The sequence below is a fragment of the Hylobates moloch genome, unplaced genomic scaffold, assembly GCF_009828535.3.
Source record: "Hylobates moloch isolate HMO894 unplaced genomic scaffold, HMol_V3 SCAFFOLD_18, whole genome shotgun sequence".
Lineage (NCBI taxonomy): Eukaryota > Metazoa > Chordata > Mammalia > Primates > Hylobatidae > Hylobates > Hylobates moloch.
The window spans coordinates 1,301,570-1,318,105 of NW_026652293.1; the positions used below are offsets into that span (position 1 = coordinate 1,301,570).

At 49.6% G+C, this 16,536-nt stretch overlaps 1 protein-coding gene across 4 annotated transcripts; it reads right to left on the bottom strand.

Moving 5' to 3' along the window:
* Window positions 1-3,219: 3,219 nt before the first annotated feature.
* PARS2 (prolyl-tRNA synthetase 2, mitochondrial) lies at window positions 3,220-14,320 on the bottom strand. Of its 4 annotated transcripts, none has more exons than XR_004245184.2 (3): window positions 14,258-14,293; window positions 7,382-8,946; window positions 3,220-6,249 (listed from the first exon to the last, which is right to left on the bottom strand). XR_004245184.2 is itself a non-coding variant. In XM_032137684.2 (2 exons), exon 2 carries the CDS (start codon window positions 8,915-8,917, stop codon window positions 7,490-7,492), a length of 1,428 nt encoding a protein of 475 aa, XP_031993575.1. In that variant the 5' UTR covers window positions 8,918-8,946; window positions 14,258-14,320; the 3' UTR covers window positions 6,272-7,489. The 4 variants fall into 4 exon arrangements, 1 of the variants encoding a protein (XP_031993575.1); XR_004245183.2 differs by having other exon boundaries at window positions 7,186-8,946; XR_004245182.2 differs by lacking the exon at window positions 3,220-6,249 and adding an exon at window positions 6,272-7,292.
* Window positions 14,321-16,536: the final 2,216 nt, after the last annotated feature.

Here is a 16,536-nt window from a genome sequence, read left to right on the forward strand (position 1 = left end):
CCCCAGCTGTGGCTGGCTTGAGCGCAGTGCAGGAGGGTCCCGTTGCTTACGGCAGCTGCAGAGCCTAGGCCCTGCTGCAGCGGCGTGTTTCCAGGAGCCAGGGAGAGCCAGGTGAAGGGCCCTGGGGGCTTCCCTTTCTCCGGGAGCTGGCAGAACAAGGAGCAAGGCCAATGCTCCCTGTGCAGGAGATGTGGGCCTCCCCCGCCACCGTGCCTGGGACTCTGGCAGAGCCAACCTCCCCTGCCTCATTGATGAGGACCAGGCCAAGGCACCTGCACTCACATCCGCACACCTGACCACAGGGCAGAGCCTCTTGCACCCCCCATCCCTGGAGCAGAGTGCCACCCTTCCTTCTCAGGGCCAGGGGTCGGTGATGGAGGTGGGACCACCTGACTTCTGTCTGGTTACCTCTATGGATTTGGGGTGGCAGCTGAAGAAGTGGGTATGGGAACAAAGCCCCCTGAAATACACTGCAGGCAGGCAAGGAAAGGCGCTGTTGACATTGAATTCTGGTACCGTGCTAACCACTGTACCTGGATTCTCTTATTTAATCCCAACGGCCACTCTCTCAGGTCTGTTATCCAATTTTATAAATAAGGACGTGGAGGCACACAGTCACCCCACTAATGAGTGCCAAGCCAGGAACTGAACCCAAGCACCTCACTCCAGAGCCCGCCTTCCTCCCCTTTTGTGCTCCCTATTCCGTTTGCTTTACGAACATTTATGTGGCACCTGCCACGAGCAGAGCATCGAGGCTGAAGTGCATCAGGCAGCCTCTGCCTTCAAGGTTATGCTGTTAAATGGATGCAATAAATCTAATGGTCTGGGAACTGCTCCAGTGAAGAGAAATACAGCCACAACAAGCAAGTCTGTCATCAGCCCTGCTCTGAGCCCCCAGTGACTCTCCCTTCCCTCATCAGCACTCTTGGTGTGGCATTCAAGGCCGTTCAGGATCTGGGCCCTCACCACCTCTACAGCTCCCACTCTCTGACCTCCTTAGCCCAGCCATCCTGAATGGTTCAGCTATGGGGCAGAGGGTGCAGTGGCTGAGTATTGATTGGCTGTGGAGCCAGGCGCCTGCATCCCAATTCCAGCCTCACAGCTTACTAGCTGGAGGAGGCCTTGGGCACTTTGCTTAGGCGCTCTGTGCCTCAGTTTCCTCATCTGCAACATGAGCAGGATAACAGCACCTACCTCATGCAGGTGCTATGTGGATTAAATGCATTAATCTGCATGAAGCATGTGGAACACAGCTTGCCTCAAAGTACGTGTTCAATCTATGACATTGTTATTTTCTATTCCCTAACCTTGTCATGCTCTCTGGGCTTTGGGCCTTTGTTCATCCTATTCTCTCTGCCGGGACCATTCTTCCTTCCACTTGTTCCCCGCCTTCCACACCCAACTGTTCCTCCCTTCACTATTTAACACGTAGCCTTCAATCAGGCCCAACTGCCTCCTTCAGGAAGCCCTCCCTGTCTCCTTATCCCGCATGTCCCCATGGCACCTGCCTGCACCACAGTGCATTGTTAATTGTTTACTTGATGGTTCCCACTCTGTAAACTGAGTCAGGGACCCTGAGCTGTGCACTTTCTAATGCCAGGGCCTACTGCTGCACCTGCTCAGCACATAGTAGATGCACAACAAATTATTACTAGCTGATGATATAGAGCAAGGAGTGATTAATTCTGAACAGATCAGGGATGGAAGCCACCATATACGATGGACTTGGGTCATGAAGTTGAAGAAGGAATTGGGGGATGGGAGGGCCTTCTGGCATATTCCAGAGGTAGTACCTGTGCTGGCCTGGCTCAGTAATGGCAGCTGCCACCTCTTGAGCACATAGGCTATGCCAGGCAACGTTCTTGGTGCGTTATTTGGATTGGTTCACTTAATCCTCTCAACACCTCTAGAAGGCAGGTAGCTTTATAGCCCTATTTTACTGACAGGAAAAGTGGTGCGAAGAGGTTAAGTAACTTGCCCAAAGTCAGCTAGCTAATGAAAAGTAGAGCCAGAACTTGAATTCAGGACTCTGCTAAGCCCCTCAGGAGATATCGATATTAACGAGACCAGCCCTCTGCCTTCAAGGAGTTGCAATAGACCCAGCTGCCCTTGCCTTGCTCAGTCCAAGCTTACGGTAAAGTCTTAGCACTCACTGTGTCATGCAGTGTCCCCATCCTGTCTGCCTGGGTAGAAGAATTCAGTCTGTGAAAAACCCCTGCCAGAGCCCACTGTCGAATCCCCATAGCACCCAATACCTTGCCAAAGGGGCTCCCGTCACCCTATGAGCTTTTCTTGGCAAGACTTGGCAGGAAGTGCTGCCCTGGAAAACGGGCATCCTGAGTTACCATGAACTGGTGCCACCTTTCCACTCTCCTGGCCCTACATAGTTTTGATTAGCTAAAGGCACTTAAGCTTTAACCATAGGGGCTCATTAGCAGCCTTGGGCACTGCTGGCTTGACAGGAATCCCTGCACCAGGATGGTGCTTAAAGTTGCCACCCCGTTCTGCTGGCCACAGTGCACCACCCACTTACCTTCTGTGCCAAGTATCACTTAATACACAGGCAGCTCCACTTGGCCAAGCCTCTGCTGTGGACCAGACACTGTTATCCCCATTTTGCAGATAAGAAAGCTAAGTGGAGGGACTATGAGGAAGTGGCTTGCACAAATGTCACGGAGATAGTGAGTGGCCCAGACAGTCTGACTCCAGAGTCTGTAGCTGGGGTCACTATAAGCCTTTTATTCCGCCGGGCGCAGTGGCTCACGCTTGTAATCCCAGCACTTTGGGAGGCCGAGGCGGGCAGATCATGAGGTCAGGAGATTGAGACCACGGTGAAACCCCGTCTCTACTAAAAATACAAAAAATTAGCCGGGCGTGGTGGCAGGCGCCTGTAGTCCCAGCTACTCGGAAAGGCTGAGGCAGGAGAATGGCGTGAACCCGGGAGGTGGAGCTTGCAGTGAGCTGAGATCGCGCCACTGCACTCCAGCCTGGGCGACAGAGCGAGACTCCGTTTAAAAAAAAAAAAAAAAAGAAAAGAAAAAAGCCTTTTATTCCAATTTTATTTTTGAGACAGGGTCTCTCTCTGTTGCCCAGGTTGGAATACAGTGGCAGGATCTTGGCTCACTGCCACCTCTGCCTCCTGGGCTCAAGCCATCCTCCCACCTCAGCCTCCCAAATAGCTGGCACTACAGGTGCCCGCCACCACGCCCAGCTAATTTTTGTATTTTTCGTAGACACGGGGTTTTGTCATGTGGCCCAGGCTGGTCTCAAACTCTAGGATTACAGGCGTGCGCCCAGCCTCATTATTTTAAATTAAGCAAAATACCTTGACTTTTTTCAGATGTTACTTAAGTTTGCAATAACATCATAAAAATATTTTCCCATTTTCCACGTTATAAGGAAACTTAAAAATCCTTTTCCTAACTCTAAAACAAGCCTCACATGCCCTTGGATGCGTAACCCATTCTAAAAAGCACTCATGCATCTTAGTGTGGAAACGGATCATGGGAACTCTGGAGACCTGGCACTCAAGTAGTTAAGGAAATGACAATTTCAACAGATTTCTGCAAAGCTCCTTTATGGATAGCCCAGCAGGTGTTTCTTCCATTAAAACACAGAATATTAATGGAGGCCTTGATTTACATTCTAAGCCTGATTTACACAATGGTTTTGTTATGCACCAGCCTTTGTCCCCAAGTATTAATTCTGCTAAATATTTCCCAGGCAGTCGCTGCTAGATCTCCCCAAGGAATGAGCAATGATAATACAGCCTGTACCTGCTATTTTGCCAGCATCCCATTTCATCAATTTATGGCAAGAGGTTAAATTGGCAAGTTCAGAAATGAGACAGTAAGGTACAGTTTGAGTATTTCTTTTTCTCTAAGGAGATACAGCTATTCTGCAGGTGCCTCCTAATTCTTGCCCGTGGCATTTCCCAGGAAAGTTGTCAAGCATCTCATCAAGAAAACAAGATCCAGGTCTTGAGATAACAAACTTCACAGCAGAACCTGAGCTCCCAGTGGGGGGATTTCCTAAGTCATCTGGCGTAAGGGAAGTGTCTCTGAGTGCAGACTAAGGGGTAATTAAGCATTTCATATAAGTGAGCTTGGTCAACCCCCAAACCACCTACAAGGTGGATACCATCAGCACGAGAGTCTCACCAATGGAGAATCTGAGATGCACATAGGGCAAGTAATTTGTCTGAGGTCACATCCCCAGTAAGTGAATATAGGATTACGTCTCTTCAAGGCTCTGATCTTTTCGCCAAATGACACTGCCTCTGGCTACTAGAAAAAACACTAGCTTCCTGATCAGGACACTTAGGTTTCATTCAGCCTGACCTTGGGCAAATTGGTGTCCTCCCTGTATTTCTCTCCCTGTTGTAAAATAAAGAGAATGGGCACCTACCTGTTTCACGAACTTACACAGCTTTGGCAGCTCAAAGGTTGATCCAGCCCGTCTTCTCTTCACTCAGCAGGACCAACCAGAGACAAGTAGCGCCTGTCCTGTCCTCGGGTGTCTTGCGAGTCAGATGACATGTGGCGGGTTCATTCCTGTTCCAGGCTCACTTCCCAGCTGAGAGCCAAGGCCAGCTTCAAGTTTAGCTAAACTCTAAAGCTCCAGGATTCTATATCATCCTCAAGTCAGTCTAGGCCTTGCACATTAATCAAAAGTAAAATTAACTGGCTCTCTATTCCTGGAATCTGGTTTTTAAAAGTGCTTACATTAGGCTAACCTCCCATAAACAAGCAAGCTTATGGGGCATAAGTTTAAAGTTAAAAAATTATTTGGCCAAAAAATAAAAACAAAAATTTTTTAGCCGAAGTGGCACACTACTTGGGAGGCTGAATTGGGAGGATTGCTTAAGCCCAGGAGTTAAGTCCAGCCTGAACAACGTAGCAAGAACTCCGCCTCTCTTTATTGAGACAGAGTCTGGCTCTGTCACCCAGGCTGGAGTGTAGTGGTGCCATCTCAGCGAGAGCCTAGCTCTTAAAAAAAAAAAAAAAAAAAGAAAAAAACTAGCTACCGTGGATGGTGCACACCTGTAGCTACTCAGGAGGCTGAGGAAGGATCGCTTGAGCCCAGGAGTTTGAAACCTGCTGCCTGAGCAACATAGTGAGGCCCCATCTCTAAAAAATAAAAGTAAATAAAAAAATTTTAAAAGTGCCTCACACCACAGTGGCATACGGCAGATCGTCAACAAATAAACGGCCAGCCCATTAAAAGCAGAGTGCGCACATCAGTCTGATCATGAGCAACTGAAATTACTAAAAGAAATGCCCAGCTACAAAGTGGACCCAGAGGAGGCAGCTCTTGCACCAGGAGCTCTCAATTGACTTTGACTGCACATTACAATCAGCTGGGAAGCTTTAAACTTCCCAATGCCCAGCCCACACCCTACACGTAACCAGACCCTCTGGATGGGACCCAAGTGATTCCAATGTGCAAGGGTAAGCTCCTCTGCCTTGTAATCTAGCCTTAGTAGGTTTGCTTTCAGAATGCACGTCTCCTAGCCTGAAAATCTGAAGTATTCCAAAGGAATCCTGGGCCCGGAGCTCCAATGGCAGGGCTGGGAGCTGGTAGGGCTTGGCTACACAATCATTAGAAAACCCGATGCTGGCTGGGCATGGTGGCTCACGCCTGTAATCCCACCACTTTGGGAGGCCGAGGCAGGCAGATCACCTGAGGTCGGGAGTTTGAGACTAGCCTGAGCAACGTGGAGAAACCGTCTCTACTAAAAATACAAAATTAGCCAGGTGTGGTGGTGCATGCCTGTAATCCCAGCTACTCGGGACGCTGAGGCAGGAGTATTGCTTGAACCTGGGAGGCGGAGGTTGTGGTGTGCTGAGATTGCGCCATTGCACTCCAGCCTGGGCAACAAGAGCGAAACTCCTCTCAAAAAACAAAAACAAAAACAGGAAACCTGATGCTATGTGGAGGCAGGCAGGGTTGCTCTACCAGTAACAAGCTGCCTGGAGGCTGTTTAGCAGGTGGAACCACTGGCCAAAATAAGAACTGCAGTGCACTGGGAATTAGCTCAGGGGCCCGGCCTCAGGGAGCTCACCATCAACAAGAGGCAGGACCACTGTACAATGAGCTGTGTATGCACAAAACAAGAAGGGATGTGATCTGTGCTGTGGGAGGCAGAAGGAAAACCACTATTCAGAGCTGCCAGGCAGCTTTTTAGGAGGTGCTGGCTTTGAGCTTGGTCTTGATACGATTCTTGTCAGATATGGTCATGTAGAGACCCTAGAGGGCCAAGGATGGAAAACTTGGTTATGTTCCTTATCTAGGATGCAGGAGCAATGAAAGTAGCTGGCATTGCTAGGGTAGTTCAAGCCTGCTCCAACTTTCCATAGAATTCAGGCAGAAAGTAGCTTTTTTTTTTTTTTAAACCAGCTTCTACATTAAGGACACAAGAGACCAGCTCTTAATATTCACCCCATCTTGGCTCTAGGATCCAACTCTGCATCTAGGATAAGGTCACCGTGGCAGCTGAAGCCTGCTGCCCCGATACTTGAGGGATTTTCCTAACCACCCGATTTTTTATGTTGGGGGTGGGGTGTGTGGGAACAGTCAAAAAGGAAAGAAAAGGAGTAGGAAGCTGTTGCACTGTTAAAATGGCAGATGCTATCAGTTTCAAATTAATGTGCAAGGCCCATTCCAATAGTTTGGCTTTATTAAATCAATAGTACGTGATCTCAGTGGTTAAGCCGTCTTAATAGGGCCAGGTCTCTTGAGGTAGTTTTTGGGCCATCAGTTAATTACATCGACTTTCCAGGAAACAGACTATGGAGAATGAGAGGAATCAGACTGCCTGTCACAAACCTCTCATGGAACCCCCTAGTGACACCTATAAGGACGTTACAGATCTAGTTCCAGACTTTACAGATCTAGTTCCATTTTCTCAAGTTACAGATGGGGAAACTGAGGCCCCAGCACGGGGAGGGTATGTATCTAAGTCACTAGTGAGTTGGTGGCAGTCAGGTCTCTTGATTCTTTTCCCCATACTCTCAGCCCAACTTCTCAGTGGACAGGGGCTGGCAGGCCTGCTCTCTGGACAGAATGTAGCAAAAGGCCCGTGGTCAAACTGATATGGGGTGGGGAAGGTTGGCGGGCTGTCAGCCATCAGCCATTCCCATCTTACACGTGAAAAACTCAGCTGAGAGAAGGGAAGTGACTTACCCCTCAGGGTAACACCCAAGACTGGAGCTTGGATCTCCTGCCTCTCAGCCTCCTAGAAGCTTCCACAACGGAATACAAAAGGAAAGGTAGATGGCAGCATGGCCAGTCTGCAGAAAGGGATCAAGTTAATGACTTCAAATACAAATAATCTGAACAAATGACTAGATAAAAATTGCTTTCCCTAACATGATCTCACCGTCCGCGAGCTGTGCTGTTTCCTTTCAGTCCAGGAAAGGGCTGTAGGAAAATGCAGTGTTAGACGAACAACAAGGCTGCAAATGGGGGCGGGGTGGGCTGGGGACATTTAGACAGTCTGCACTCGGGTCAGTAAATCCATGACTCCATCTTTGGTGAGGAAGACCACCTCATCAGTGTTCTGACACCAAACCTCAAAATATGCAGGGTCCTCCAGGGCCCTCTTGCCAGCGATGATCACAAAGGGGTAGCCAAACTTGTTGGCATCTTTCAGTCTGTTTCCGATGGTCAGATGGGTCCTGTCGTCCAGGAGCACCTCCCCGTGAAGCTGAGGCACTGCCTCTGTGATGTGGTCGTACAGCTGCCCTATGAGCTCGGAGGCCGCCTCCTCCTTACTGCCCTTCTTAGGGGGGATGAGGCAGGCTTGGTAAGGGGCCAGTAGGCTGGGCCAGCGGACACAGTCTTCTGTAGAGAGGACTTCAATGGCAGCAGCCAAGATCCGTGTCACACCCAAGCCGTAGCACCCCATTTCAGCCAGGGTTGGTTTGCCATAGACACTGGTAAACTGCGCATTGAAAATGGATGAGTACTTGGTACCCAGGTAAAATGTGTGCCCCACCTCAATGCCTTTGGTTTTAGTCAGTGGGCCCTGGCAAGCAGGGCAGTTCATTTGTGAAATGTCTAGTGTCTCCATGTTGGCTGAGAAGCTGCAGCGGGGACAGATGGCAAGCCGGTCCTCTCCAATATCCACTGGGAGCTGGAACTCATGAGACACTGTGCCCCCGATGGTGCCCACATCGGCCTGGACCTTGACAAATGGCAGCCCTAGCCTGTTGAACAGGCTGCAATAGGCATCACACACCAGGCTGTAGGTCTGCTGGGCAGCCTCTGGGGAGGAGTCAAAGGTGTACATATCCTTCATGTAAAACTCTCGGCCACGGAGAAGACCAAAGCGGGGCCTGGGCTCATCCCGAAACTTCCTTGTCACTTGGTACAGCAGGAAGGGAAGCTGCTTGTAGGACAGTTTCTTCTGGGAGGCAATTAAGGCTGTAATGGCTTCCTCGTGAGTTGGTCCTAAGCAGTATTCCTTGCCATGCCTGTCTCTAAGTCTTAGCAGCTCCTTGCCCATCAAGTCCCACCGGTTGGTGGCTTGCCAGAGCTCTGCCGGGCTGAGGCTGGGCATGTTGACTTTCTGGCCCCCGATGGCCTGCATCTCCTGGTCTATCACTCGCACGAGCTTCTCCATGGCACGGACGGTGTATGGCAGGAGGTGGTAACAGCCGGGGCTTGCTGGGTAGATCAGGCCCACCTGCAGCATCAGCCGCTGGCTCTTACAGGTCAGGTCATCAAATTTGTCCTGCAGGGAGAGCACCCGGTCTTCCCGAAGGTTCTGTGGCTGGAACACACGAGACAGCAGCAGGCGCCGCCCTCTTCTTGGGGCACAGTGGTGAAACCTGCAAGGAACATACCCAGAGAGCTGGTGGCTGCAGGTGGCCAGGGCGGGCAATGCTCTGCATCTTGTCAGCAGCCGTTCCATGACACCTTGGCACCGGGAAGCACAGGCACCTGGGGAAAAATGAGTTGTGTGAGAATGAGCATCATCCGTGTTCCAACACCATGAAGCAGCCAACCCAGCCTGCTCTCAACAAACCTCGAAGGCGGCCACTGATTTTGCAGATACAAATCCTTCCATTTCTAATATCCTAGCGGATCAAAGCACTATTTCTCTAACCTCTTACTTCCGTTTTCGAAAAATCAATATTTTCCTGATTATAAAAACATTAACAACATCCTGTGGAGAGACAGCATCGTGCAGTGACTGCACAGGCTCTGGAATCAGGCAGCCTGGATTCCAGTCAGGCCTCCCACTGGCTGCAGCCTGTGTAGCTGGGGACATGTGTCTTAACCCCTCTGTGCTGTTTCTTCATCTGTAAAATGGTAATAACAACAGAACCTACCTTCTAGGCTTATTGTGGACACTTCTAAGAGTTATAAAAGTTCTTGGAACAGTATCTGGCGTGTACTATGAGCTCAACTAATGTCTGCTATTATTATTACAGAAAACTAGGGGGGAAATCTGAAAACAAAAAAGAAAAGAAGGCTGGGCACGGTGGCTTATGCCTGTAATTCCAGCACTTTGGGAGGCCAAGACGGGCGGATCACCTGAGGTCAGGAGTTTGAGACCAGCCTGACCAACATGGCGAAACCATCTCTACTAAAAATACAAAAATTAGCTGGGCATGGTGGCACACGCCTGTAATCCCAGCTACTTGAGAGGCTGAGGCAGGAAAATCACTTGAACCTGGGAGGTGGAGGTTGCAGTGAGCTAAGACTATGCCACTGCATTCCAGCCTGGGCAACACAGTAAGACTCTTTCTCAAAAGAAAAAAAAAAAAAGAAAAGAAAATCAACTGTAATCCCTCAGCCTCGAGTCAACTGCAGCTGACGTTTTGTTGCGATCTGTCTCTTGCAAACCCTGTCCTTTGCACATCCCTCTCTTGTCCCTCTACCTGCCCCCAACCTTTAAATGTCATGGGCCTCTTCCCTCTTCACAGCACACACTCCCCGGACAGCCTGCATGCTGAGGGCTGACTCAAAATCTCCACCTGCCTCCTGGAGAATACATCAGGCAGGTACTTCAAACTCCGCATTCCAGAATGAACTCAGCACTCTCCCCTCAAACCCACTCCCCCTCCAGCACTGCCTGTCATTGTGAATGGCACCAAAAGTTGCACTTTGCCCAAACCAGAATGTGGGGTTCGCCTGCTGTGCCCCTCTCTGTGTCCCACATTCACAGCCCTCTTGGCCCTGTCATTCCTACCTCTTCACTTGCTGTTCAATCTGTCCCTCTTCTCTCCACAGCCTCCGCACAGGTCCAGGCCACCCTCACCTCTCACCTGGACGATTGCAACAGCCTCCCCACTGGTCTCCTGACTTCCATTCCTGCCCTCCTTCAATCCCTTCTCTATAGTGCAGCCACAGGGAAGACTTCCCAAGCACAGATGCTAACAGCCTTTCTTGGTTAAAACAGCCTCCTGCTACCCTTAGAATAAGGTCTAAGCTTCTGACTTTCAGAGTGTGCACAGCCCCACATGAGCTGACCCCCTTGGGCCTCATCTCACCACTGCCCCCTCTCTGATCCGGCTTCGCCATGCCCACTCTTTTTTTTTTTCTTTGAGACGGATTCTCGCTCTGTCACCCAGGCTGGAGCGCAGTGGCGTGATCTCGGCTCACTGCAAGTTCTGCCTCCCGGGTTCACGCCATTCTCCTGCCTCAGCCTCTCGAGTAGCTGGGACTACAGGCACCCGCCACCACGCCCGGCTAATTTTTTTTTTTTTTGTATCTTTAGTAGAGACGGGGTTTCACCGTGTTAGCCAGGATGGTCTCGACCTCCTGACCTCGTGATCCGCCTGCCTCGGCCTCCCAAAGTGCTGGGATTACAGGTGTGAGCCACTGCGCCCGGCCCCATGCCCATTCTTAAACATACTGTCCCTTTTGCACAGAACACCCTCTCCCCTTTTCCTGCCAACATCTAGCCATCCTCCAGGCCTCAGGATTACCATCCTCTCCCCAAGAAGCCTTTCTTGTCCCACTCCCCATACGCCCAAAGGGCTGGCTTTTCCCGCAGTCCACTTGTCTCCTAGGGTTCCTGCCCATTTGGCTGCCTGTCTTCTCCCAGACACTTGGCTCAGTGCAAGCAAGGACCTGTCTAGCTTGCTCACCCCTGTATCTTCAGCACATGACATGGGCTTACTAGACATTGTCCAATGGGCAAGTACGTTTCTCTGATTCTACAAAATAATCACACATTTCTAATGGCAGTACGACATTCCATTGATTGACTACATCAAAAATCAGTAGTTGTTTTTCTCTGTTATACATAATCTACAACGAAGAGAAGGCTTTTTTTGTTATATATTTGGGAGAGGCGTTGAAGAATGGAATCACTGAATCAAAGACTATAAATTCTTTTGAGATTTTTTATTTGTATCGCCAAATTTAGTGAGTACCTCTAATTTTCAGCACAGTCCACGCAACAAAGCTCCCGGCAGTATGCTGGGAATGGGTTACTGATTCCCCTCAGCTCTAGGGAGCTGGGATCTCCCAGCTAGTTACCTCTAGCAGCCTCAGGTCCTCCAGCTGGTCCTCTCCAACCTCAAGCAGCCTCATCCATTTCCCCTGTGCACTGTACAAATGTTTAAAGGTGGTGAGGCACTGCCACAGAGCCCTAGTGTGGTGTTGTAGGAACGTACAGGCCACGGAGGCAAGGCACATGTGGATTCACCCCTGGCTCTATCACTTCCTTGTGATCCAGCCTTACTTAGGCGATTGGCTCCAGCCAGAAACTCATCCTTGATGCCTCCTAAAGCAAATGAGTCTGTCTCCAAGGTTTCCCTTAAGTCCACCCCCTCCTTTCTGGCCCCTACTGCCTCAACATTAGGTTAGCCCCTCAATACCACTTGCTACATTACAGTTGCCCGTGGTTCTGAAATCTAATCGAGCATCAGAATCACTGGAGGGCTTGTTTTTTTTTTTTCTTTTTTCTTTTTTTTGAGACAGAGCTCACTCTATCACCCAGGCTGGAGTGCAGTGGTGCAATCTCAGATCACTGCAACCTCTGTACCCCCAGGCTCAAGCGATTCTCTTGCCTCAGCCTCCTGAGTAGCTGGGATTACAGGTATGCGCCACCATGCCCAGCTACTTTTAGTATTTTTAGTAGAGACAGAGTTTCACCACGTTGGCCAGGCTGGTCTCAAACTCCTTAACCTCAAGTGATCGGCCCACCATGGCCTCCCAAAGTGCTGGGATTACAGGTGTGAGCCACCATGCCTGGTTGGGCTTGTTAAAACAGTGATTGCAGAGGCCCATCTCCAGCGCTTCTGATTTAGTAAGTTTGGGGTGTGGGCAGAGAACCTGTATTTCTAACAAGTTGCCAGGTGACACTGATGCTGCTGGTCCAGGGACCCCACTGGGAGAACCACTGCAAGGGTCTAGCTGTGTACCACCAATAACTAATGTCTCAAACTCCATGAGGATGACAGTTATGTCTATTTTATTCCAAGTTTTATCTGCAGCATTCAGCACAGTGCCTGGACACAGTGGACACTAAATACATGTTCTTTTTTTTCTTTCTTTCTTAAAAAATAGAGATGGAGTCTTGCTATGTTGCCCAGGCTGGTCTTGAACTCCTGGCCTCATGCGATCCACCTGCTTCAGCTTCCCAAATTGCTGGGATTACAGGCGTGAGCCACTGTGCCCAGGCTCAATACATGTTCTATCAATGAATGAACTAATTCTTGAACCCTGTCAGTCCAGTCTCCGTATTAGTCTCCAGCTAAAAAGATAGCTGACCCAATCACTCCCCTGTTTACAATCCATTAACGGCTGGCTCTCATAATTTTTTCAGAATGGCACCAAAGCTCTTCATATTTTGATCCCAACACACCTCTTCCAGCTTCTTATCCTACCATTCCCCAAGTTGCTCATCATTCTTGAAACAGACTGACCTCCCCCCAACCCCCAGCAATTCCAACTCGAATTCAAGGTTCACTTACTCCAAGAAACTTTCTCCAACCCCTCTAAACAGAGAAAGTCACCTCCTCTGTGCTCCACTGCACACACCTCTTTTTGGTATACTGTACTAGAATCATCTCCAAAAATATTTTTGAGGAACTATTGTGTGCCAGGCATTGGAAGCGAATGGTGTTTCACATGCATTTTTTTTTCTTTCTGGGGGTGTGTACGGGGGCCAGGAGGGGAGGTCAGTGTCGATGTTTAACATTCTATTCCTTGATGAAATTACAAGTTCATGAAGTTTTATACATCTTTAAATTTCGGAGTCTAGCATAATGCCTACTATTTAGGCTATTATTATGTTGATGAAATATGTTAATAAATCAAGAGCAAAGCAAACAGGTGCAATGATATAATTATCTGGATAATTTAAACGAGAGCTTTAAGCCCTCCTCCTCCGCGTTCAGCATGTCTGTCCCCAGACCCCTCAGCTTATACAAACAGGAGAATAGTAGAATTATCTCAATTTTTCAGTTATCTACAGGGAATATCTAGAAAGCAATATAGTAACTAACGTATGCAACACTTCAGGCTCTGGCAAACAGCCTCTGAGTCATTCAGTCGATTTTTTTGAGTACCTACTCTGTGCGGGACGTCAGCCCCTCCAGCCCGGGCCTTTTTAAAGATTCTTTGACGCACCATTGCCCCCCAACCTAATCAGAAAAGTTGTACATAAAGCGTTTACAACGGTACCTGATACATAATATTAAGTGCCACAAAGTGCTATTATTATTATGCCCAACTCAGAAAAGGGAGGCTCTGAGATATAAAGTCACTTGTGTCAAGCCACACAACAAATAAGCGCAGGGTCAGACCTGGAAGGCAAGGTCCCCGCCTCCAAATCCTACAGTTTCCATCACGAACTGTGCTACATTAAACAGCAATGGAACCCTAGGCCTACTTCTAAGAACGGCTCGGCCTTCACTCGCGCGGTGACCCTGGTCCAATCACTTCACTCCGGACCTCCGTTTTGTCCAACAGAAAACGGGAAGGCTGGCTCTGGTAGCAGGTGGTCCCAGGGCCTTTCCAGAGCTGGCACTTCGAGAACACCGTGTGACTCTCACGACGACCGAGGGACAGACCAGGAAGTGCTGCCCTCATTTGACAACGGAGGACACGGAGACCCGGAGACCAGGAGTATCCAAAAGTTTATGGGATTCTCAGCCCGCCCCAACTCAAGGACGGGATGCAAGTGGGAAAACGGACACCAGGGCCCTAGGTCTCCGCGCCCACACCGCGTGCTCGTTTCACTTCGCTGCCCGCGCCCGTCCCTCAGGTCTGGGAGTCACCCACGTTCACCTACCGCAATCCCAGTCCACGCCGCCCGCGAGACCACCGCCGTGCCGGGCCAGCGCGCTTGCGCGTCGAGCAAGCCCGCTCCTAAGCCCCGCCTCCTGCCCTTCTCGCCAATTGCAAAGCCGCGCTCACGGAGGCGGGGCCGAGTGCAGGAGCGTTCTGGCCCCGCCGCACGCTAGACGCGCGTGAGAGGTTTTCCGGAAGTGTAGCCACAGAGAGAGAACCCGGCTTTCCCCAAGATCGTTGATTGGCCAGGGCAGACATGAGTAAATCACCGTTCCGGAAGTACTTTCTAGGAATTTGGGAGGTATAACTCTATGATGATGATTTGAGGGTGATGTTCCCGCCCACTGCCAGGCCCCGCCCACTCACCCAATAGGAGAACCGCTGGCGACGGTGTAACCATGACGACACACGGGGCGATGCAGTTTCTAATCGATCCTATGATTTTTACGGGCTTTCCATTTAAATAGTATAAAATTGTGAAACAGTTGGAGAAAGACACCTTTATTACAGTGCCCAAGACAGTCTTCAAGACACAAGTACAAACTTCCATGCACAAAATATTTTTTGAGCTGCTACCACGTAGAAGCCACTGCTGTAGACACTGGGGACAGTGAAGTGAACCAAACAGACAAAATTAACTGCATTCAGTGTAGCTTGTGTTCTAGAGAGGACGCAGTCGATAAACCAATACAGCGAAATTTAAGCAGGGAAGGGAATGGGAGCAAAGAACTCAGTAACCAAGATAAACAGTATTTTAATACAATTGTTTTTTTAAAAAAACAAAATTAATGCAAAAAATCCATGGCAAACAAAATATCAAAATTTGAAAGACAGAATCTGTCCGTCAGATGGTGCTAAGGGCTATAAAGAAAAAATTAGGGAAGGAGAATGGAGTGGGGGAGTTAAATGTTTGCAATTTTTTACGTTGTTTTTTTGAGACGGAGTTTTGCTCTTGTCGCCCAGGCTGGAGTCCAATGGCATGATCTCGGCTCACTGCAACCTCCTTCTCCCGGGTTCAAGCAATTCTCCTGCCTCAACCACCCAAGTAGCTGGGATTGCAGGCGCCCACGACCACGTCCGACTACTTTTTGTATTTTTAGTAGAGATGGGGTTTCACCATGTCGGCCAGGCTAGTCTCGAACTCCTGACCTCAGGTGGTGATTCACCCACCTCAGCCTCCCAAAGTATTAGGATTATAGGTGTGAGCCACCGCGCCCGGCCAAGTGTTTGCAATTTAAAATAGGAGGATCAAGAAAAGCCTCATCAAGTAGGTGGCGTTTTAGCAAAAACCGGAAGGGAGTGAGAGAGCCTTGCAGGGGAAGAATTTTCCAGACACAGGAAACAAGAAATGCAAATGTCCTGAAGTGGGAACTGCATGTTGTATAACTCTACCTAATAACAACTACAGTTATTGAATGCCTAAAACATACCAGATCCAATGCTAGACACTGGTGATTCTGATACTGGCCCCAAGAAGCTCTCAGCTCGCCAGGATCTTCCAGGAACAACTCCGTGTGATCAGTGGTGTGATAGGGGCTGAGCAAACCCCTGTGGGAGCGTGGGGAAGGAAGGCTTCACTGAGGAGGTGACCTTTGAGCTGGACCTGAAGGATGAATGGGGTCTACCCAGACAAGAATGGCAGTGGGAGTGGAGTGCAATGTTCAGGCAGAGGGACCAGGACATTCAAAGGCACAGCTCAGGAAATGATGAGCCAGTGTGAAGGAAGCATAGGGTGTGGTGTGATTTACATGTTTATTTCTCCCAGCTCCTCACACAGAGCTTGGCACACAGGCCAGAGCAGTGATTCTCAACCTTGACTGCATTACAGTCACCATATGCACCCACTCCCACCCTCTGTCCCGAGATGCTGGTTGTGGATCTGGGGTGGGCCCAGACATTATTATTTTATAGTTCCCCAGGAAATTCTAATGTGCAGCCGGGGTTAGATCTGTAGGCCTAGAGGAAAGGCACTGGACAACCTGGTGGTGGAGGGGGCAGGGGGTAGATGCCATGTTATTATCCTGGTCTTACAGTTGAAGAAAACACAGCTCGGGTAGAGCACACGACTGCATTTACCCACCAGCTAGGAGGCCAGGCAGGGCTGGGGTGGGCCTGAGCAATTTTGTCTCTAAGAGCCTTGCTCAGCCTCTACAGCCCAGTGCTGTGATAGAGGCTTTCCCCAAGGTTTCACTGGACTGATATTCCTCACTCCTCCTCTTTGGGGGCAGGGGGCAAATAAACTTCAGAATTTATTGGATCTATGTATCCAAAGTAGCCTTT

Excerpts from the sequence above, each read along its gene's own strand:
- PARS2 (XM_032137684.2), bottom strand. The coding sequence starts at position 8,917 with ATGGAACGGCTGCTGACAAGATGCAGAGCATTGCCCGCCCTGGCCACC.